Source organism: Marmota marmota, unplaced genomic scaffold (assembly GCF_001458135.2).
Source record: "Marmota marmota marmota unplaced genomic scaffold, marMar, whole genome shotgun sequence".
NCBI classification, from domain to species: Eukaryota; Metazoa; Chordata; class Mammalia; order Rodentia; family Sciuridae; genus Marmota; species Marmota marmota.
The window spans coordinates 8,723,524-8,746,834 of NW_026000020.1; the positions used below are offsets into that span (position 1 = coordinate 8,723,524).

The window sequence follows — 23,311 nt, forward strand, 5'->3', positions numbered from 1 at the left end:
AGGCAGGAGAATCGTGAGTTCAAAGCCAGCCTCAGCAAAAGTGAGGTGCTAAGCAACTCAGTGAGACCCTGTCTCTAAATAAAATACAAAATAAGGCTGGAGATGTGGCTCAGTGGTCGAGTGCCCCTGAGTTCACTGGCCAGTATCCTCCTCCCCCCATAAAAAAAAGAAAAAAGAAAAGAAAATCATAAACATAAGCCACAATACCCCAAAACTCTGTATTTAAATTTAAAAATTGAAGCATAGTTCTGCTATGTAGCCTGGTCTGGTCTCAAGCTCCTAGGCACAAGACATCTTCCTTCCTCAGCCTCCTGAGCAGCTGGGACTTAAGGTGCATGCCACAGTGTCCATCTTATAACTCCTTATTTCAGAACTTGCCATCAGGACAATGTGACACTCTGTAAGGACAGACACACGGGTCAATGGAACACAAATGAGAATCCAAAAATAAACCCACACATTTATAGTCAATTAATTTTTAACAAAGGTACAAGGGAACTCAATGGGAAAAGGGTAGTCTTTCTAAAAAATGGTACTGGGACAATTAGGTACTTACATTTAAAAAGATTAATTTAGACCCTTAACACATGATTCCCACAAATTAACTCAAAATCAATCAGACTTATTAAATGTAAGAGTTAACCCTAGAAAACTTCTAGAAAAAACTTAAGACCAAACCTTGTGACCTTTTGTTAGGCAAAGAATTCTTAGATATAACAGCAAAGGCATGATCCACAAAACAAAAAAACTGATAAACTGTACTACATCAAAATGAAAAGTTTTATGCTTCAAAAGACACCATTAACCATTAATAAAACACAACAAGCTATATACAAATTGGGACAAAATATCTGCAAATCATATTATCTAATACAGGACCTAGAGCCAACATATATAAAGAACTTCAAAAGAAAACATATCAGTTAAAACATGGGTAAAGATCTGAATTGAATAACAGCAATAATCATATGAAAAGACGTTCAACATCATCAGTCATTAGGAAAATGCAAATTACAACTACAATGAGATATCACTTCACTTCTATCGGAAAAAATTATAATCAAAATGACTGATGGGCTGGGGCTACAGTTCAGTGGTAGAGTATTTGCCTAACATGAGTGAGGCCCTGGGTTCCATCCCCAGGATTGAAAGAAAGAAAGATAAACACAGTCACATAAGTGTTATTACAGTAATTAGGGTAGTTTAATATTAGAGAAACAGATGATACACACCAGAGGGGGATTACAAATCAGTGGGGCAAACATTCTTTTTTAATTAAATGATACTTGGGAGACTGGTTATTGGTACAGGGGGAAAAGGAGAACAAAAAAGAGCAGAATGAAGTCCCTATCTCATACCATTAAGAAGAAAAGAAATCAAGTCGCCTCACTTCTTCCTTTTCCCATTTAATAGCTCTTCCCACATCTCAAGTACAAAGGGCCTGTCCACGTGGCTAACTTTGGCTGATGAGTGGTTAAAAAGTGATGGCAACGTGGCTTTGCCTTCTAGAGATTCTGCTAATCCCCATGAGAAGTCACAGAGTCAGACCAAGGCGGGCAGGACTGCAAAGGAGACCTGCTACAGGAGGCAGAGCCAATCCTGCCAAGGCCAGCTGAGATCAGCTTGAAGATGCACAAAAAATAAACATTATGTTACTGAAAGTATCACACTGTTTTCTAAAAATCATTATTGTGACAATTGTTCACTGATAAAATTCCCAATGAATTAAAATATAAATGTATAAAGCAAAATGCCAACACTTAAGTATTCTGCCAAAATTAGTCAGGCTCAAAGAAAGTGAAAAAGAGCCAGCAAAATGTGAGAAGACCTGCCCGTATTCTTCAAAGGACTAACTATATCATAACGTCAGTGTATAAAGGCAGACTATTAGAAGGCATTTCACCAAAAATCAAACTGAAAAGCCAGTAAATGTAAGAAAAGATGCTGGACTTCACGCAAACAAAACTTTATGGTTTAAAAAAAAAAAAAAATTAGAGTACTGACAGTACAAGTATTGGCAAGGAGTTCTGTACATATACTTTATGGGATATTAACTAGGGCTCTGCTATTTTCTCAAAGACCAAAACAATACTTGAAGAAAACACTCTGAAATTACTACTTGACTATTTGATGTAACTCTAAAACATTTATCAACCATGACTCAATTTTCCCTTTAAAACTCTTTGTAACAGGAGTACTACTTCTCTTAATTACTTTGCTTTCCTTGGTATACTTTACTATCTTAAATTACTTTGCTTTCCTTGGTATACTTTACTATCTTAAATCGATACAATTCTATTCCTTGGAATACACCATGGAGATTAATACGTGGAGTTTGTATGTGAATATTTATAATGACACTGAACATCTTAAAAAACTAATAATAACCTAAATTTCCACCAATAGTATAATAAATTATAACATGTTCATAAAATAAAATGCTATACAGGACTAAAATGAATGAATAAATAAATGACAGCTGCATGCATCCACATGAATGGATTTTAGAAGCATAAGGTTGAGTGAAAATAGCAAATCTCCCATTAACATATAGAGTATGACACTGTTACCATAAGCAAAACTAAACCTATGTTCAGTGAATTACACATACCGGGTGAATCCCAGAAAGACAAATGAAGAACACAAACATCCATGACAGACAAACTCAGGTGGGGAGAAGGAAAGATGGAGAGCCATACATCTGTGAATATGTATTCTGTAATATTTTTAGAGACAGACAATAAGTAGTAGTATATTCTTTTACCTTTTTATGTCTATTTTATTTGCAAGACTTCTTTTCACTATCCAAAACCTAATAGGAAAAAAAAAATTACAAAATAATTTTTATACATATTAATGTCTAATTAGGTACACCATCATTTTTATACTTTTTAGATGATTCCAGCAAAATTCATCCTAATAACCTAATAACTACTACAAGAGGAAATGAAAAAATCAATTTTACACTTATAATTTTCCCATGTTTCATAAAAATAATAATTACATATTTTAGCACAATTTCTAATTCCAGAGTAACTTTTCATATTTTACAACACAAAAATGTTTAAAAATAAGCACCAATTAAAAGTAAGTTCAACACCTAAATATTTATCCTGCATCTTCCATGAAGAGGAAATTCTCTTATACAATAACAGAATAGCATTATTCTTCCCAAGATATCTAATATTGATATCATAACATTAGCTAATATACCATTCATATGGAAATTTCTCCAATTATCCTTTGTAGCTTTCTTTTTCTAGATCAGTCATTATCAAGAATCACTTACTTTATTTGGTAATTATGTCTCATTAATTTATTTTCATCTGGAACAACCTCTGTTATGGTCTGAATGTTTGTCAGTCCCCAAAATTTATGTTGAAATTCTAAACCCAAAGGTAAGCCCTCATGAATCAAATTAGTGTCCTCATAAAATAAGCCATAAAGAGCTCATTTGAGTCCCTTCCACCATGTGTACATACAACATCAAGGGAACTTTTTATTTTTCTTTTTTTGCTCAAGAGAACTTCTATTGTATATATATGTTCCATTTAATTTTGAAGAGACCACCTCCATCTAATAAATGGTAAATGAAAGAACACAAGTGACTACAATTTCTCAATAATCTTTTCTCACAGACCAAAAGAATACTGAAGAAAATATTTTGAAATTACTACTAGTATTCTTTGATATAACTCTAAAATCTTTATCAACCCATGGCATATTAACTTTCCAAAAATATGCCATTTTATTTATTTTGTTTTATTTCCCACCCCATCCCATGATATGATACAATACTGGGGAATGAATCCAGGAGTACTCTACCACTGAGCTACAGCCCCTGATCATTTTTTAACATTTTTGAGACAGGCTCTCGCTGAGGCTGGCCTAGAGCTTGTGATCCTCCTGTCTCACCCTTCCAAGTCATTGGAATTACAGGTGTACACCATCCAGTCTGGCTTAAATCATTATAATAGAAGTACCACTTCTCTTAATTGCTTTGCTTCCCTTACTTTAGGTATTAAAATTAACTCCACTGAAGGTTTTCAGAACATTACAATTTATGTCAGCAATGAATATAAATATTCCTTTTAGCTACAAGAAAAAAATAAAGAAGCCAGGCATGGGAGCACATACTTGTAACCCCAGGAACTCAGGGGGCTGAGGCACGAGGATCACAAGTTCAAGGCCAGCCTCAGCAACTTAGCAAGACCCTTAGCAATTTAGTGAGACCCTATTACAAAATAAAAGGACTGAGGATGTAGCTCAATGGTAAAGCACTCTTGAGTTCAATCTCCAATAACAGAAATAAGTAAATAAATAATATAAAATACACTTACACACTAATAAATAATTTTCCAAATGGAAATAAATTCTTGGATAATTATCAGTCCTAATATATCTAATATACTAACTTATAAGACTTATTATTATTTAAAGAAAATTTTATTAAAAAATAAATATTAATAAAAAATTATTAAAATTGTACTTACTTTAGCCAACAGTTCCTGTGTTTCAGCAGTAAGTGGAGCATGTGAAAACTTGCAATATTCTCCCTGATAACATTTTGTTCCTGTATGGTAAAACTTGCAAGGATATTCATGTAACCCAAATGTTAAGGAAGTAAACAAATTTAATCAAACTAAATAATTTGTTATTAATTTTCCTACATAAAAACTTTTCTCGCAAGTAGAAATACTGAATTCTCTATTTAAAATATAAAATTAGATGGGCCTGGAGGTACAGGCCTATAATCCCAGCAACTTGGGAGGTTGAAGGAGGAGGATGCAAGTTTGAGGCCAGCCTCAGCAACTTACTGAGACCCTATTTTAAAATTTTAAAAAGACTGGGAATATAGCTCAGTGGTGAAGTGCCCTTGGGTTCAATCCCTGATACTAAAATAAATACATTTTTACAACTTTAATATTATTTTCTAGGAAAAGTTAGAATTGAAGACTCCTAGCCTTGTTTTTTTTTTTTTTAATTAAATTTCTTTTCAGTTGTAAATGAACACAATACCTTTATCTTACTGATTTATTATTATGTGGTCTTGAGGATCGAACCCAGTGCTTCACACAGGCTAGGCAAGCATTCTGCCACTGAAATACCCCTCCCCCAGCCTTATATAAACAAAAACTAATTTTGTGGTGACCAAAGATGCTGTCACTCTCAAGGGTTTAAGTTCCATATTTTTACAAGATGTCTACACCATATACAGAAAACAAGCACAACAAATTAAGCAATCCCTGCTTTTTTTCCTAAATAAAGTACCCTATATGAGTACAAATCCAGTTAGTTAAATGTCAGCAGAAAATCTGAGGATATCTTTCTGGGAGATGGGTAGGTCTCATGAACCCACTATACTACTGGGTTGAACAGAAAGGATCTTCATTTGAGAGATTTTCTAAACAATCCCTCTTTTCTTTCTTACGGGGGGGGGGGGGGAATCTATGTATAACTTAACCACTTTGATACTAAATTGAGCTTATATAGTATAATGTTATAGCTTCAACACTGGCTTCATTAAAAATTTGCATATTTAAAACATTCATATAAATACCTATGGAGAGTAAAATTATTGTATCTTGTGATAAAGGATATTATGCAAATATAGACAGTTTTCTCCTCTGGTACAATAACCCTGTACATAAAACTTACACATTTCCTTCTTCTTCTCTATCTCTGCATCATGATTAAATTTACACTGGTCTCCCTGGACCAAAAAACAAACAAAATAAAACAAAAACAGAGACAAGTTATTATTTCTCTTACTTAAGTAGCTACAATTTAATTCCAACAAAACTTTAAATAAGCAAACAATTATAGAAAGATTTTAAGGTCTTAGAATATGGTCTAATTCTTAACATGTTGCTTCATAAGCTCATGATATGTATCTGCTTAAAATTTTCATAAGCCTTAAACATTTTAAAAACAAAGTATATTTTAAAATTTTTCTATTTTTTAAACATAAAAGAATACTTCACTAAAATTTTCTAACAGAACTTTCTCCAGGAGGAAGCAGTTATCAAATCCTACAAATATGATGAGAGTGTCAAATGAAAACAGCAATATGTTTCATTTAGAATGAGTACATTTTTATTATCACCTTACATTTTAGTGTGTGTACATGTATATACGTATGTATATATACACACACACACACAATTTTTTTTTCCTGTCCTAGAGACTGAACCCAGGGGTGTTTAACCACTGAGCCACATCCCCAGCCCTTTTATTATTATTATTATTATTATTATTTTTTTTGAGACAGGGTCTGAGTTGCTGAGGCTGGTTTTGAACTTGCAATCCTCCTGCTTCAGCCTCCCAAACTGCCATGATTATAGTTGTACACCATCACACCCAGCCATTTTAGTATATTTTTGCTCACATATTTTTATACCTTAATACATTTCCTTTCAAGAAAATATTTGCAGATTTGTTTTCCCTGGCGTTCCACTGTATGTTGGTTGATGAATCCCTGACTCATTCTTACATGCTGCTGCTTCTCTTTAGGTTTATCTTCCTTTAAAAACAAAAACAAAACATCAAATGTGAGGAAAATAAAAATATTTTATTCTGTTCACAAAATTAATCTACCTTTAAAATATTAATGTGTCTGTTCTTCCTCTTTGTGTGTGTGTGTGTGTGTGTGTGTGTGTGTGTTTCTAAGACTTGAACCCAGGGGCACCCTATCACTGAACTACACCCCAAGCCTATATTTTATTTTATTTTGAGATAGGGTCTTGCTAAGTTGTCCAGGCAGGCCTGAAACTTGTGGTCCTCCTATTTCAGTCTCCCAAGCAGCTGGGATTACAGGTGTGCACTAACTGTGCCCCGCCCAAGTCTCCTAAAATGGCCTTCACATGTTAAGATTTGGACTTTTGTATATTAGTTTACAATTTTTTTTAAATTTCAACAGCATTCCATCACTGAATATTAGTATTTGTCTAATTTAAATATTTTATTATACTTTCCCCTTCTTTTGTAAAAATGAATGAAAAAAGTAAACATGAAAGCAACTTTACTTGTGATAAAAAGTGAATCCTAGGGCCAAAGATCTCTAGAACAATGGAGACAAATTTGGGAAATCATAGAATGGACAAAAGCAGTGAAATCAATAGTTTTCATGAAATGTTCACAGGTGTGAGCTGAGGATACAAACCAGCTGAAGTTAATAAACATAACCAAGCTCATAGTGTGCAAGGGCTGTCAGATCCGGCTGCACCATCATGTGAGTCAATGTAACCAAACAGTTGTGAGCATGGAATAGAATGAGGAAACCAGCCAGCCCTGGTGTGGTCCTAGCTGACTATGGACAGTTACTGAACCCTTGAGCTTCAGATTTCTCATTTGTAAAATATGGAAGCAGGGATAAATTTCATATAAATGTGTTTCAATTTACAAAACTTGCTTTCTTTGTTTGAGAAGGGGTCTGGCTACACTGCCCAGGCTGGTTTCAAACTACTGGGCTCAAGTGACCTGCCTCAGTCTCCCAGGTAGCTGGTACAAGGTACACAGTACTGCATCCAACTAATATGTGGTACTTCTAATATTTTAGTCCCCCACACAGGAGGCTGTGACCAAGTCTAATAAAAAAAAATTGCTAACCAGTTTTAAAGCCCTCAGAAAAGCAGAATTCAGAGGAATCACTGATTGTTCTACCCTAAATACATCTGCAGACCAAGGAAGAGAACCTCTACAAAGCAAAAATCAACATATCAGGATGACAGGGGGTGGGAGACTTGGTAAGACAATGTTCAGAAATAGCACCTGTTAGAAACCCATAGGTGAGGGACTGCAATAAAGTAAACTTTGTGCCTTCTGTGGCCTTTGAAATGTCTTCAGGGCTATTTTATCTTCTTTTGGCAACACTCAAAAATCAAAAGCCACGTGCTCATGTATTCAGGGACAACAGGGAATGCGAAGGCTTAAAATGGGTGCTGGCAGCCAGTGTGAGAAGGAAGGATGCTCAAAGGTGAGCCAGAGGACCACGGAGAGCCCACTGATGGCGGGGACCTCACCTCTGGATAACTGACTCTGAGGAGCGCTCCCACCTGACAACATCAATGGCAATTCCTGTCACTGAGGTTTGAGATGAAATCCTGCAAGCATGCGGGTACCCTATGAGCATATGTTCTCATACCTCTTTCTGTGAGCCACTATTCCTCGGTAAGGCATTTGGTCCTTTGTTTCCAGGCCCAGGCCACTTTCGTTTCATTTTCTTTTGTTTACCATGCTTGTGACCAGCTTTAAGGTTTTTATTTTTGGGTTTAGTAGCTAAAAACAAGAAAGTTTATTTTTAAAATGACTTAAGCGCTGATCCACATGCATCTTCTTTTAAAAAGCAATTTACCTGCAGCCCTGCCTGGCTTAAGTCAACAGGATATGTTACATTCTTCAGTAAACTACCTGCTATCTGCAGGGGTTATGCAGGCTCAAAATGCAGACAAAAAGAAAAAAAGTTACCCTGAAGCCATGGGAAACACACACAAACACACACACACTTTTGTGACCCTTATACAGATGAGATCCCAGAACTCAGGAAGATAATTCCCTCTAACCATAATCTGTAAAAACAGGTTTGAATTAGAACCCGTTAGCATGGGACAAAAGTGACCTACAGTTGTAGGTCATGGCAATGGTGACTTGAAAGTCTGAGGTCATTCTGCTGTCAATCAAAAGTCAAGGTGGACCTGGGCAGGACTTTCTGGAATAAAATAAAACTGGAGAGCAGGAGGAGAATACTATCCTTCTCCTGAGAGGATCCACTCTCTCTTTTAAGAATGTCCCCCTTTCCTTCTTCTAGTCACTGTTAATAAACTCATGACTATTACTCTGAGTGACATATTTGAAATCTGACGTAATTACAAGAATTGGGGTTTGAAGGGGGAGGCCCTTTGTGCTGCCTTGATGTCACAGAAGGCCTCTGCCCTGAAATATTATTAGGGGGGGGGAAAAGCAAGACAACTGATGAAATCAGTCTTGTAAGCTACAAGCCAGATCCTTTGGAAGTGTTCAGGGCATGATGATCTAATTAGGAATTGCCACAGCACTGCAACAGAAAAAAAAAAATTCAAATGTTTCACATGACCTCACTTAATACAGATTTTTCACTTAAAGTATTTTTTATAAATTAGTCTACAGATGTGTTTTGAATAGAAGAAACACTTGCAGGAAAAAATATAGTAAAAGGAAAGCATTAAGAACTTCATTTATAATTGTCATTTGCCCTCCTATCTATGTTAAAACCCATTTTAATAGTGTGAAAGAATACATTTCTGCATGTAGTCTGACATACAGCCATTCCAGCCACCACTTTTTAAGTGACAGCAATGCAAACAGGCACTTCCTGTCTCCACACGTGCAAAAGCCAGGGTGTTAGCCTTCTCCCTTTAGATACCGACAGAACCTTTGACAAAAGCGTGCCTGCAATCCCCCAGCTCCTCATGTGAACAGTGAGCATTCGCACACGGCCTGGCCAGATCGCAGGTGGGGTCTGAGACCATGCAAGACCTATGAAAAGATCCATGAAAACCATAACCCTAACATGAGGTAAGTGCAGAACCCCAGTGCCAATATATGGGCAACTGTGACTGCTTCTCTGTCAGACTTTTAAGAGGTATAATAGCTTGGTGCTTACCCTGCCGGCTATCTTTTGCTCCTTCTTTCTTTGTAGATTCTTCAGAAAATGGTAGGGGCTGAGCAGCATTTGCCATCTCTTTAGCTTTTATGTACTGCTGAAGCTCTTTGGCAAAATTGTCCTCTGTTTCCAGGCTGCACACATCATTATCACTGTAGGAATCATAGTCTTTACTTCTTGATTTTCTGCGGAGCAAAACCTTTGGTGATGCTGTGGAGTTTCCAGAATGCCTAAACTAAGTAAAAAATTAAAATTCCAATTTTAAAAACTGAGCAAGGCTAAAAACAACTTGGTAACACAGAAGAAATAAGACTGGTCATGAATGGATCATTGTTGATACTCCGTGATGGGTAGATGGGGTTCAAATACTATGTTCACCACTTTTACATACTTGAAACTTTTCAGAATTAAAAAACAAACCAGCCTGACATAACCATCCTTAAAGATAATTTGAGAGAAGATTCAAAATTTCTACACTGTATGCTTTTACTGAATTAAAATCTAAACCCCCTATCTTAATTACTGGATAAGAGGGGGTTATAGGATTACAATTCTCACAGTGCATTTCTTTCTCTGCAGTGATGATTAAGTTTAAATGTCCCAGTTCAGGAATTTAGTATTCCAAAAAGCATCCCCAAAACTGTAATATCCCAGTTTGACTTAAGATACATCATAGCTATCAAAGCAAGTCCTTCTCCTGGAATTCACAGCAGTGGTGTCAGCAAATACCACAAGAAGAAAGACTTGCCCTGTTCTCTGTAAGACTCAGCATTCATTCACTTGTTCACCAGCTTTGTGGTGCAGGGGGTCAAATCCCAGGGATTTGTACACTCTGCCAGCCCTATTTTACCTTTAGGACCAGTTCTCTACCCTGTTACTAGTCATGTCCCAAGGCAACAGCAGAAAACCCAAGCACCCAATGGAACAGAAACCCAGCGATGGGGAGCCCAGAGTGATCATAATAGATAACATCATAGAATTTCTGCAAAAAAAAAAAAAAAAAAAAAAACACCCAAGTACTGGTTATTTAGGTGGTGACATAGTATATTGTTATATAATTAATGTGTACAATGTACAGTGCATTTTAAATGAAAAGTTTTTTTTTTTTTTTTTTTTTTTAAATGACCAAGTACAAAAGGGTTGCTATTCTGATGTCAGGAGATGACATGCCCGCCATTACAGTGGCCAAAGATTCTGCTCCAAAGCATGCTGTGGAGGGGCTGGGGATGGAGCTCAGTAGTAGAGCATTTTCAGAGTGTGTGTGAGGTCCTGGGTTCTACTCCAGCATCACACACACATATTCTCTCTCTCTCTCTCTCTCTCTCACACACACACACACACACACACACACAGCGCATACTTTGGGGACCTGGTCTTTTTATTTACCTTCACGTGATAACTAAGGCAACAAAACAAACAAACAAAATCAAGAATAACTTAATGGTTTACTTTTGATGGTTAACTTCAAGGATAGGAATCATACACCAGAGGACTGATTGTAAACCTAGAAATGAACTTGCTGCCTGCTTAAAGAATTCTTGGGCTAAAGAAGTTTGTTAATCTGACAATGACTTCAATGTACATTTTATCTTCATTGCACTAGACAAAACTCCAACTCATCTACCGCTTTCAGGTTACTACATTCCTTGACTCAAGTCTTCACGGAAGAGTACCTTTACCACAGGATAAATTTAACTTGTGGATTGACAAATTAAGGGTTGGCAAACTTGAGTCTGGCCATTTGTTTTTGTAAATGAAGTGGATTTTTGCTTGTGTGTGTGTTTGCTTTTTGAGGTTTGCACGTTAGGCAAGTGCTCTATCACTGAGTAACATATCCAGCTCCCCCTATCTTTTTATTTTGAGACAGGATCTCACTAAGTTGCCCAGGCTGGCTTTTGATCTTCCTGCTTTAGCCTCCTGAGTCATTGGGTTCACAGGCATGTGCTATCACACATGGTGTAAATAAAGTTTTACTGGAATACTGTACACCTATGCACTTTGTATTGTCTTGGTGGTGACAGAGGCAACATGGCCCACAAGGTTGAAAAGATTCACTAACTGGTATTTCATGGAAATGCTGGCCAACCTTGTGATAGATTATTATGTTTACCTTGATTTTGGCCTTTATCAAGTATAGAGGAAACCAAAATATTATCCACTATGCAGTAATCTCCATGAAGTTTAGTTACTGAGACTTCCTCCAGTGTATCTGATTCAAAATATCACAACAATCCACATGAATGATTATGTGCCCCCACTTACACAAACACACAGGTCTAAATGCCAGAGCAGACTCCTTTCGCCACAGCAAAAGCATGCCTGGTTTGTACTGAATGATGATTTGGCAACATTAATAAAGCCAGGACCATCAATTATGTTATTTTATTAGAGATGAATATTGCTAATGATTCTTTCCAGAGGGCACTGAAATACATAAGATTCAAATGATCGATGACTTTTCTTCACTTAGCTTGTTATAAACTTAGCTTCAGTTTGTTGTTCTGTGTGTAATTTACAAAGTACACAAACATGACGCTGGGCACAGTGGCACGCACCTAAAATCCCAGGGACTTGGGTGGCTAAGGTAGGAGGATCATAAGTTCAAAGCCAGCATGGGAAACATTGTGACTCTGTCTTGAAATAAAATTTTATAAAGGGCTGGGGACATAACTCAGTGGTAGAGCACTTGCTCTTGTGCAAGGCCCTGGGTTCAATTCTCGGCACTGAAAAAAAGAAGTATAAAAACAGGATATTACGCTTCTCTCCTTTTGTAAAGTAGTCTAAATTAAATAAATTTTTTTCTCAAGTGAAAGGGTTATTTTTTGTTTTTGATCACTATGGTCTATTGAATGAATAAGGCTTCCTCCAAAGAAATAAAACTGAGTACAAATGACTGTGTGGATAACTGTGTGTGCACAGGGTGAGAAGTAATTCAGAGAGTTTGAAAAAGTTTTGACAGGAAGTTATGTTCTTAGGGCTGGCCTTAGAATGGAAAGTGAGAGACTGAGCTACAAATGAGAATGAACTAAAATTCTACCAAGAAAAGACAAAGCTATTATGCAAATTCTCACCATTTACCAGAACACAACCAACCAGGAACTTTTCAGCTGGGGGCGGGGTTTACCCAAAGAAATTAAATATATCATCTGCTGAAAGCTAAGGCTTCTCATGTGGGTACCCAGCCCTCCAAAGTGAAGTACGGATCATTTTACTGTTGAAGTAGATGGCAAAGTGTCACAGTTATTATGTAATGATAATACAGTGGTGCCAAATAACATAGTACATGCTGACACTAAAATACTGTGTATTCACCACAATACTACCACCACAAGAGAGCAATTGTCAGGAAAATCAGAAAATTGAAAACAGGTTATTTCAACACAGATTTCTTTTTTCTTTTCTTTTTTTTTTTTTTAAATATATTTTTTTTTTAATTTTTTTTTTTAGTTATCGGCGGACACAACATCTTTGTTTGTATGTGGTGCTGAGGATCGAACCCGGGCCGCACGCATGCCAGGCGAGCGCGCTACCGCTTGAGCCACATCCCCAGCCCGGGATTTCTTTTTTCAAAGAAACAAAAAAACAAAAGCAAGGCTATAACCAAAGTAAGTTTCTAGTGGTTCACTTGCTAGCCAAAGAAAGTGGGTGGCAAGTTAACTGAGTCACACTGATTGCAGCAAATGAAGAAATGTGTTCTGAAAATTGAAGTTTTCAAGAGAGTTGGCCTTTGGATAAGAACAGCTGCTCAAACACATGAACAAATTGGGAGAAACTTCACTGTGTAATTTTAAAATAAGGCAAATGATTTCAGTGGTGTCTTGGCTCTTGACAAGCTGGCAGACGTCAGCGGTGCTGCTGTCCAAAGTGAAAGCAGGAGCAAGCCCTCCACTGCCACAACTCCAACTGCAGTCCCAGCAGTACTTGTATATACCCAACACAAGGACAAAGGAGAGTGCCCTTCAAAAATCCACCTAACTGTGCCAGAGAGGCACTTCTACCAAGACCAAGGAAGAATCTATAAAGTTCCACGAATGCCTGCCAGGCAATGAATATACTCAATCAAAACAACTCACTAGTGGGGCCGGGGTGGGGCTCAGCGGTAGAGTGCTCGTCTAGCATGTTCGAGGCCCTGAGTTCAATCCTCAGCACCACACAAAAACAAATAAATAAAATAAAGATATTGTGTCCAGTTATAACTAAAAACAAACAACAAACAAACAAAAAACACGCTTGTAATCCCAGTGGCTGGGGAAGCTAAGGCAGGAGGATGGCTAAGTTCAAAGCCAGCCTCAACAAAAGCAAGGTGCTAAGCAACTCAGTGAGACCCTGTCTCTAAGTAAATTTAAAAAGGGCTGTGGATGTGGCTCAGTGGTTAAGTGCCCCTGGGTTAAAAACAAACAAAAAACACATGAAGGTGAACTGACACCAGGATTTAGCAGTACCTGTCTATAATCAAAAGACCTTCAGAATTGACACAGATACAATTCCAGAAAACATCAGTAAAACATATGAATCTTTACAATCAATTTTGATGATAGGTAACAGTAATTTTGAACCCCAATTAAGCAAACAATTTTCCTACAAAGAATCCCATAATTCTTATTAGAAGACCTGTATTACAAAAACTCAATTACTATTATGTCGAATTTTACCAATAAAATGTTTTCTCTTTTAATTACCTAAGTAGCTATACAATATCCTCAATTTTACTTCTCAACTTTTAAAAAAACCTAAAATAGGGGCTGGGATTGTGGCTCAGCAGTAGAGCGCTTGCCTAGCACGGGTGGGACCCGGGTTCGATCCTCAGCACCACATAAAAATAAAGGTATTGTGTTGTGTCCAACTACACCTAAAAAAAATAAATATTAAAAAATAAAATAAAATAAAAATTAAAAATAAAAAAACCTAAACTACGTGCTGTCTTGTTCTACAGAAAATGCTTATTAAAAAGCCAAAATAAGGGGCTAGAGTTGTGGCTCTGTGGTAGGGCATGTGTGAGGCACTGGGTTCAATTCTCAGCACCATATATAAATAAATAAAAATAAAGGTCCTTCAACAACTAAAAAAATATTAAAACAACAACAAAGAATGCTCTGAAAATGGGTACTAATGCAAACACCACCACTGACTGAGGTTTCAACCTATTAAAAAAAAAAAGCAGGAATAAATGAAAAACTGGTCCAGAAAAACCAGTATGATTCAAGGAAAAGAACTCAAAATTTAAAAAATAATGCACAAAGATATTCAAGATTTTTCTAAAATGCTAGAATAAAAGCAAACCCATAGTTTTTTAAATTATGTACTAATTTTACTAAATGAATTACATAAAAATGTTTGTTATTATACAGTCAGGTCTATTAAAGCCATGACACCATCCTGCATCCTGTTATATAAATACATAAAAAAAACTTCAAAATCAATGCTAGTAAAAATATTCACATATACAAAACAAATGAACACATATATATTTATGTACTCAATTTTTCCATTTTTTTTAATATATTTTTTTTTAGTTGTAGGTGGACACAATATCTTTATTTTATTTTTATGGGGTGCTAAGGATTGAACCCAGTGCCTCACGAATGCCAGGTAAGTGCTCTTCCTCTGAGCCACAACCCAGCCCCCAATTTTTAAGTATAGTAAAAAACTAACAATTCAAAATTTATACTGCCTGTATAGCAATTTCAGACAATTAAAAGTGTGTGTGTTCTTGTCCTCATTACCCAAGTTCTTGATTCAAAACTAAGGTAATGGACAAATAAACCATATAATCTGTATAGTTCCCCTTAGTTCTAAATTCTCAAAGTTATTTTTGGTCCCTCCTCACCTTAGAGCTCTTAAATAGTTAAACTGATTTCTGAAATAAAGTTAAATAGAAAGAGGAAATTTCTTTGACTATAAAGAAAAAAGACAAGGATAAGCAATAAAAGAAAGATCTTTATACATGAAGATATGACTAAAATTCAAACTCCCAGAGCTCAACAAATGAAAAAGCTTCACAGTCTCATCCAACTTAAGAACAATAAGAATAAAGCAAAGAACCTAAAGCTTCCAGAGAGAACAGGACACTCATAAAGGAACTAGAACCAATTCCCCTTGCCACACTGGACAGTAAGAGACCACTCAACAATGATCTCAAACTTAATTCTATTGCAGCCAAACTATCAATCAAGAGGATAAATTCAAGATTATTTTCAGAAATGTTAACAAAAAAAATGTTATCTCCTTCACATTCCTACATGGGGGTGTATAATGACCAAATGAAAAACCAAGAGCTAGAAAACGATATTTTGAAGATGCAGGGCTGCAGGCAGAGCTCAGTGGCAATGCACCTGCCTGACATGCACAAGGGCCTGGGCTCAATTGCCAGCATCAAAATAAATAAATAAAAATGTAACTTACAATAGTTTTATCAACCATCTAGCGAAAAATGTAACAAAACTACTGAGCAAAACTCAGGAAGGCATAAAGATTGGACAATATTTTAAAGATTTCAATTCTTCCCTGAAGGATCTATAGATTCAATGCATTCCCTTTGAAAATCCTACCAGGATTATCTGTGGAATTCACAAACTGATTCTACAATTTATATGGAAGTGCAAAGGACTTAGAAGAGTCAAGATACTCAAAAAGAAGAAAAACAAAGAGAAAACACTTGCTCACCTAACATCAAACTCAATATAAAGCCATGGTAATGAAGGCAGTGCGGTCTTGGGGAAGGGACAAACCAGTGGAAGATGCACACTTGATTTTGACAAAGGTAACACTGAAAATCCACAGGAAAAAACATCCCTTTACCCTCCCATAGATGGTGCTAGAACAATTAGGTGTGGTAATTACAAAAAGAGTAAAACAAAATTAGTCCCAACACTTCACAGTGATTATAAACTTCAATGCGAAAGGTAAAATACAGCTTTTAGAAGACAATGTAAAGAATATTTTCATATCTTAGGATAATTAAACAAAACCCTAAAGCACTAAATAAAGGAAAATATTTTAAAAACTGACTATGAAAATTAGGAATGTTTTTATTTAAAAAAATGTCACTGGATGGAAATAAAGCTATGAAAAGAGGAGGTAACTCCAACATAAGAATGAAGATAAAAAACCATTCATATCCAAACCAAGGCAAAAAAATTACAGGTAATCTAATGAGGGTGAGGGAAGGACAAAAAGTGTTGAACAGTCACACCAAAAAAGGAAACCCAAATGGCAAACTTATCAAAAGACAAACTGTATCTGCAGTAATCTGGAAAATGAAAACAACATGGAGATACACTGCCCCCTCAGATGGCAAAACAAGGGCAGCAATACCAAGCACAGACCAGCGTGGGGAGTAATAGAAACAGCCTCTCAGAACTGCCTCTAGGAATATAAACTTGCAGCACTGCTTTGAACTAGTTAGGTGTAATGCTCATACTTTTATTTATTTTTTTTTTTTGCTTTTTTGGTACAGGGATAGAACTCAGGGATGCTTAACCACTGAGATATACCTCCAGCCCTTTTTATTTAGAGACAGGTTCTCACTAAGTTTCTTAGGGCCTCACTATATTGCTGAGGCTGGCCTTGAACTTGCGATCCTCCTGCCTCAGCCACCTGAGTGGGATTACAGGTGGGCACCAGGGCACTTAGCTGATGCTCATATTCTTTAAGATTCAGCAGAAGGTAAATGTAGAGTACATGTATGGCAGAGTACAAGTGAAAGAAGGCAGCAGCACTGCCCCGAACCACCAAAAATGAGAGGCTGCCCAAATGCCCACTGATCACAAAAGTTGTTATATTCAATAATGAAGTATTATTATGTGGTCATGAAAAAGAATAAACAAGTAGCAAACAGAATTTGTAAATCTCACAAAATAAAAACAGGCAAGAAAAACGGCATTCCTGGGCAATGATTAAATAAGTAAGGAACAAAGTGATGCATACACAAGTTAGGACCATAGTCATCTCTAGGAGGAAAAAGGGGCTAAGACAGCAAGGGGGCAGCAATGCTTTCTCCACTTGCAGTGTTTACTTGGACACTTTTTAAATTTTTTTAATTCTAAAATTTGTTCTAATTAGTTATACACGATAATAAAATGTATTTTGACGTATATGGAGTGTAGTTTCTGACCCTTCTGGTTGCACATGATGTAGAATTACACTGGTCATGTGATCACATACGCACATAGGATAGTAATGTCTGATTCATTCTTCTTTGTCCTACTCCCCCTCCCCTCCCTTCACTCCCCTGTCTAATCCAAAGACTTCTGTTCTTCCCTAATCCCGTCCCTTATTTTGAATTAGCACCTTCATAAAACATAGAGCCTTTGCATTTTAGTGTGTGTGTGGGGGGGACTGGCTTATTTCACTTAGCAAAACAGCCTCCAGATCCATCCATTTACAAGCAAATGCCATAATTTCATTCTCCTTTATGGCTGATTAACATTCCATTGTGTCTATGTACCACATTTTCTTTACCCATTCATCTTTGAAGGGCACCCGAGTTGGTTCCATAGCTTAGCTATTGAATTGAACTGCTATAAACATTGGTGTGGCTGGGTCACTGTAGTATGCTGATTTTAAGTCCTTTGGATATATGTTGAGGAGTGGTACAGCTGGGTCAAATGGTGGTTCCATTCCAAGTTTTCTGAGGAGTTTCCATACTGCTTTCCATAGTGGTTGCACCAATTTGCAGCCACACCAGTAATGTATGAGTGTACCCTTTCCCCACATCCTTGCCAACATTCATTGTTGCTTGTGTTCTTCAGAACTATTGGGCGCTCTGTTTTCAATGAGTCACGACACTATCTGTGTGTTCACTACACATCTGTGAGCTCTTTGCTCACAAGAACTGGGCTGAAGCATCTGCTTGGGAATAACCCAGGTGTCCATCACAGAAGTGTTTTTTGGAAGTTTCTTGGAATGACTGTACAACGTTCCCTAAGCCTGTCTGCTGTGGCAATTAACACACAGACTGAGGGACTAATGAGCGTGAAGGACTGGGCCTGTGTGACTGAAGCAGTATACATATCTGTGGGAAACTAAAGTGGCAGCAGCTTGGTGTCAGCCTCGCTCTCATCCATGGCAGCAATACATGCCCCAAAAGGCAAAGGAAGTGTTGACGTGGGCAGCTGGAAGCCTTCCCAAGGAGACAAAGATGCAGCCTGCTCTCTTCTCTTCTGTACCCGCTGACAAAGCTAAGTGAAGAGTACCCTATGAAAGTCCACCTGTGTCTTAGGAGACTCACTGCCAGTACAAAGGGTGGTGTTAACTCCACAGAGTTAAAGTTCACAACTAAAAAATAAAAAGTTTAGCTAGACATGGTGGTACACATGTATAATCCCAGTAACTCAGAAGGCCGAACAGGGAGGATCTCAAGTTTAAGCCCAGCCTCAGCAACTTAGCGGGACCCTATCTCAAAATAAGTTAAAAGGACTGGGGATGATGTAGGGTAAACTGGCCCTGGGTTCAATCTCTAGTACCAAAAAGAAGAAAAAGTTCAAAGGAAAGAAGAGGTAAAAGAGAAGCAGATATTGGCCTTGCTGTGTTGCACTGCGTCCTTCCAAAATTCTTATGGTGAAGTCCTAACCCCTAGTACTTCAAAATGTGACTTTATTTGGAAACCAGGCCTTTACACATGTAATTAATTAAGATGAGGTCATCAGGTTGGGCCCTAATCCAATATGACTAGTGTCCTTAAAAAGGGGGATGTTCAGACTAACAGAGGCACACAGGGAGAATGTCATGTGAACACGAAGGCAGAGATCAGGGTGATACTTCTGTGAACCAAGGAAAGCCAAAAATTGCCAGTAAGCCAGCAGAAGCCAGGGAGCAGGCCAGAAACAGATTCTTCCTCACAGGCCTCAGAAGGAACCAAACCTGCCAATGCCTTGTTCCCAAACCTCCAGCCTCCAGAACCATGGAGCAATGATTTTTTTTTTTAATTTTAATTTTTTAGTTGTAGACTGACCTTTACTTTATGTATTTATTTTTTATGTAGTGCTGAGGATCAAACCCAGAGCCTCATGTGTGTGAGGCAAGCACTGAGCTACAACCCCAGCCCCAATGAACTTCTTTCTAAGCCACATAGTTTGTGTGGTATTGTTATCCAAACCTAGCAAACTCATACAGACCTTAAGCTAGATACATTAATGCTGTTAAGTTAGCAAATCAAATCTCTTAAACATTTTAATCCAATTTGATAGGAATGAAGTTTTAGAAACAATTTACAATTCATTTCAGAAATAAGGAATGTTGGCATATTATCCGATGTTGGGGAAAATAGAAAAAAAAATAAAATACAACTCATTTCTAGAATCAGTTTGTGTTAAATGACAACATAGTTACTGAATGCTAACTTTAAAAAAAAGTGTGACCAAGTTTCCTAGATGTAAGTTAACTGGGTTCCAAATGCTGACTACAATGAGACAAACAGGATCCCTCATTAATTTCGCACATCCATTCCTAGCTGTTTTTCAATATCCCAACTTAACCTTACTTTTTTGGGAATTTGCTCACACTCCAGTTTTACTTCCCATTTTATTTTCTCTTCTTGTGTTTCTTCAACTTCTGAATCATCTATTTCATCATCGATTCTGCAGCAAAAATATCAAATAACACAAAAGGGTTTTTTCAACCTGAAAAGGGTTCATACCATACCATAGTGTTAAAATTTAGTGCTTTGGCTTGTCTTCAATCCCCTCAAAGAAATTTCAAAGTCTACTCCAAATACTCCAGATAAATAATGTTTAAAATTATGATGAGCAGTAAATGTCAAGATATGTTATGAATAAACTGTAAGGCTGAAATTCTAGATCATACAATCGTAATGTTCAAGAATCAGCAGCTACATGAATCATCCATTCAACCATCATTCCATTCACTCAACAAATAATGAATAATCGTTATATACCAGGCTCTGAGCCTTGTATCCTGGGACACAATGGTGTCCCTGCCTCCTGAGAGCTACTTGCATGGAAGAAAAACAGTGCAATTTTGATAAATGTGATAGGTCAAAGTCCATCCACGAGGAACATTTAACTGGAGCCAGAGGCTGTCTGAACTTGAAAATAGTTAAGAAGAGAAGGTACACCAGGTGGAAGGTGGGGTGCCTTCTGCAGAGAGGAGAGACAAACATTGAAATGTTAAGAGAGAAAAGAAACTGTTTTCAGACTCACAGGAATGAGAAGTTGACCAGGCATTCATTATTTCATATGAATTAATTACCCAAGGGTGTTCCAGCAAAAATAAAAACTAAAAATGAACTCAAAAAAGATGAAGCGATGGGAAATAGAAGACGCTAGTGAACAAGTGTGTGCCCCAACACAACACCCTATTGTTCTTCCCTGCCCACTCCAAATCCTCACCTAATTTCCTTAAGGTCCACGATGATGAGCTCTCACATCACCTGACTTCTGAGTAGGATGGCACACAGCTGACCCCTTCCTGTCAGCTTCAGGAATGCAGAGCTCTCCTCATTTCTTCTCCCTCACCAGCTGCTACTTCTCAGTCTCCTCTGCTGGTTCCCCATCTTCCCATGTCAGTCCTTGTGGCTCTCTGTCTACATTCCCATCATTGGTGACCTCTCATTGCTTCTAGTATCATCCATCCCATAAGTAGCTGACTTTAACATCAAATCTCCATCCCAGAGCCCTCCCCTTAAAGCAAACAAAACCAAATTTCTATACAACACACCCAGCTACAGCTCTGCCAGCCACGTGATCTTCACATACCCAACATTGAACTTGATCTTCTCCCTGAACCAGATTCTCTAACTTACGCAGCAACTCCATCCTTCTAATGATACTGACTAAATTCCTCTTTCACATCACCTATCCAATCCCTGAGGAAATTCAATTTATTCTATTTCTAAAATACATCCATATTTGGCTACTTCTTGCTACTACATGACCCAAGGCGCTCCTGTTCCCCTACATTTTACTCTTAACACAACCAGAGCAACCCTGATAAAAACATAAATCACGTGTGGCTCACAGTAAATGCCCGATGCCTCATGGCCCCTGCAGAATACCCAACATGACCTACCTCCTCAAGCCCTCCCCAGTACCTCCCAGACTTTTGGCCCTACACTCTGACTCCACGTCAGTAGTCACACTGGCCACTTTGCTCCCTGCACCCAACCACAGCACACTCACTCTGCCTTGGGCCCCTCCCAAAAAAACGTGTCTCCACAATGTCATCAGCCCTCACCTCCTTCAGGTCCTGATTCAAATGTTACCAAAGTTATCAAGAAGGCTTTTCCTTAACTACCTCCTTTAAAATATCTACATGCTCTCAACCATCCAACCAGTACTTCTTCAGCCCCTACCCTGTCATTTTCTCCATGGCATTTATCATCCAAAATACTACACATCTGTGCATCATCTGGTGCCTCCCAACACGCTTCATGAATACCAGGATTTTTGTCTTTTGTTGGTTCACTGCTACAATTCCAAGGCCTAGCAAGTCTCCTATGTAGCAGGTATCCAATAAAAATGTAAAAAATTATTTTGAATCAATAAGTTTTCTCATCACAGTTACTAGGAAAAACTCAGAAACCACAAAACACAAATTAATTTCATTGCATAAAACAGAATACCCTCCTACACTTTTAATACACTGATAAAGGCCACTAGTTAAAATTAAAGACAAATTAAGAATAAAATAGAGAACCTAAAATTTGAAACAAAAAGGCCAAGAGCCAAACAGAAAAATGGACAAAAGATGGAAATGAGCCGACGAGTTCACTCTACTTCCATACCATCCTTCACCTATGGGTGGCAAATTCCAAATGACTGATGTACTTGGGTCAAGCTTTGTGAATGGCTCTTCTGTCCAATGCATTTTCAAGTTGGTAGCTACTATTGTGTTTTCCTAATTTCTTTTTTGTGATGATTCACCTCAGATTCTCTTATGTATTTTAAAAGTTTATCAATTAGTTTCTCTTTTTCTTAGGTGTTCATATTATCTGCAAGTAACTAGTGTCTCTTTCCAAATATTTATAGGTCTTATTTTAAGTGTTGGTAATTCCACTTTAGAAGCTGGGTGAAGAAAGCACAGGCTACACTGTCTGGGCCACCGAATCCCAGCTTTGCCATGGACCATGTGCAACCTCAGCAGGTCACTCAGCCTCCGGGTGCTTCCCAGCTTCCTCCTGAAGGTCACTGTGAGGACTAAGGACACACTCTTGTACGCACACAGCAAGGCTGCTGCCGATGGGAACTAAGGTGAAGCTCGACCCAGGTACCTGAGATGGCCGGGAACAGAGGACTGACCCAACAGCTGAGCCCACCCGAGCCGGAGACACGCCCGGAGAGAAATGGAGGAGGAGACGACGGTGTCCAGGTTGGCTTGGGGGAGAGGGGGCCATAGAAGACAGACTTAGGACACTTCAAACTCAAAGGATGAGCAGTGAATGGACACCGGTGCAGACCCCACCCTGGACACCACCGAGGGGAGGACCAGGCAGCACCACCTGGCCGGCTGTCTGGCTCGTTCTCCATGCGCGCTTCATTCCGGTCCTCGCACCCCACTGGTGGCCGTCGGGGGCCGTGGGCGGAGGTATCCACGACCTAACCATCACTACTTAACGACCTCGCGGCTTCGTCCTCGCTAGGAGAAAGCCCAGCACGTGTCCGGGGTAACCACTGCCAACCGCAGCGCTCCGGGGCTTCCAGGAACCCAGGGCCT

The 23,311-nt window shown here is 38.1% G+C and overlaps 1 protein-coding gene across 1 annotated transcript in view; it reads right to left on the reverse strand.

Moving 5' to 3' along the window:
• Zc3h8 (zinc finger CCCH-type containing 8) overlaps positions 1-23,311 on the reverse strand; it is a 33,355-nt gene that overhangs the window by 5,632 nt on the left and 4,412 nt on the right. Inside the window, exons 3-8 of the mRNA XM_048810406.1 lie at positions 9,641-9,875; positions 8,144-8,277; positions 6,401-6,523; positions 5,602-5,713; positions 4,494-4,603; positions 2,765-2,812 (exon numbers count right to left, since the gene is read on the reverse strand). Of these exons, the coding sequence (XP_048666363.1) occupies positions 2,780-2,812; positions 4,494-4,603; positions 5,602-5,713; positions 6,401-6,523; positions 8,144-8,277; positions 9,641-9,875 (747 nt within the window). The 3' untranslated portion in view covers positions 2,765-2,779. The remainder of the gene's footprint in view (positions 1-2,764; positions 2,813-4,493; positions 4,604-5,601; positions 5,714-6,400; positions 6,524-8,143; positions 8,278-9,640; positions 9,876-23,311) is intronic.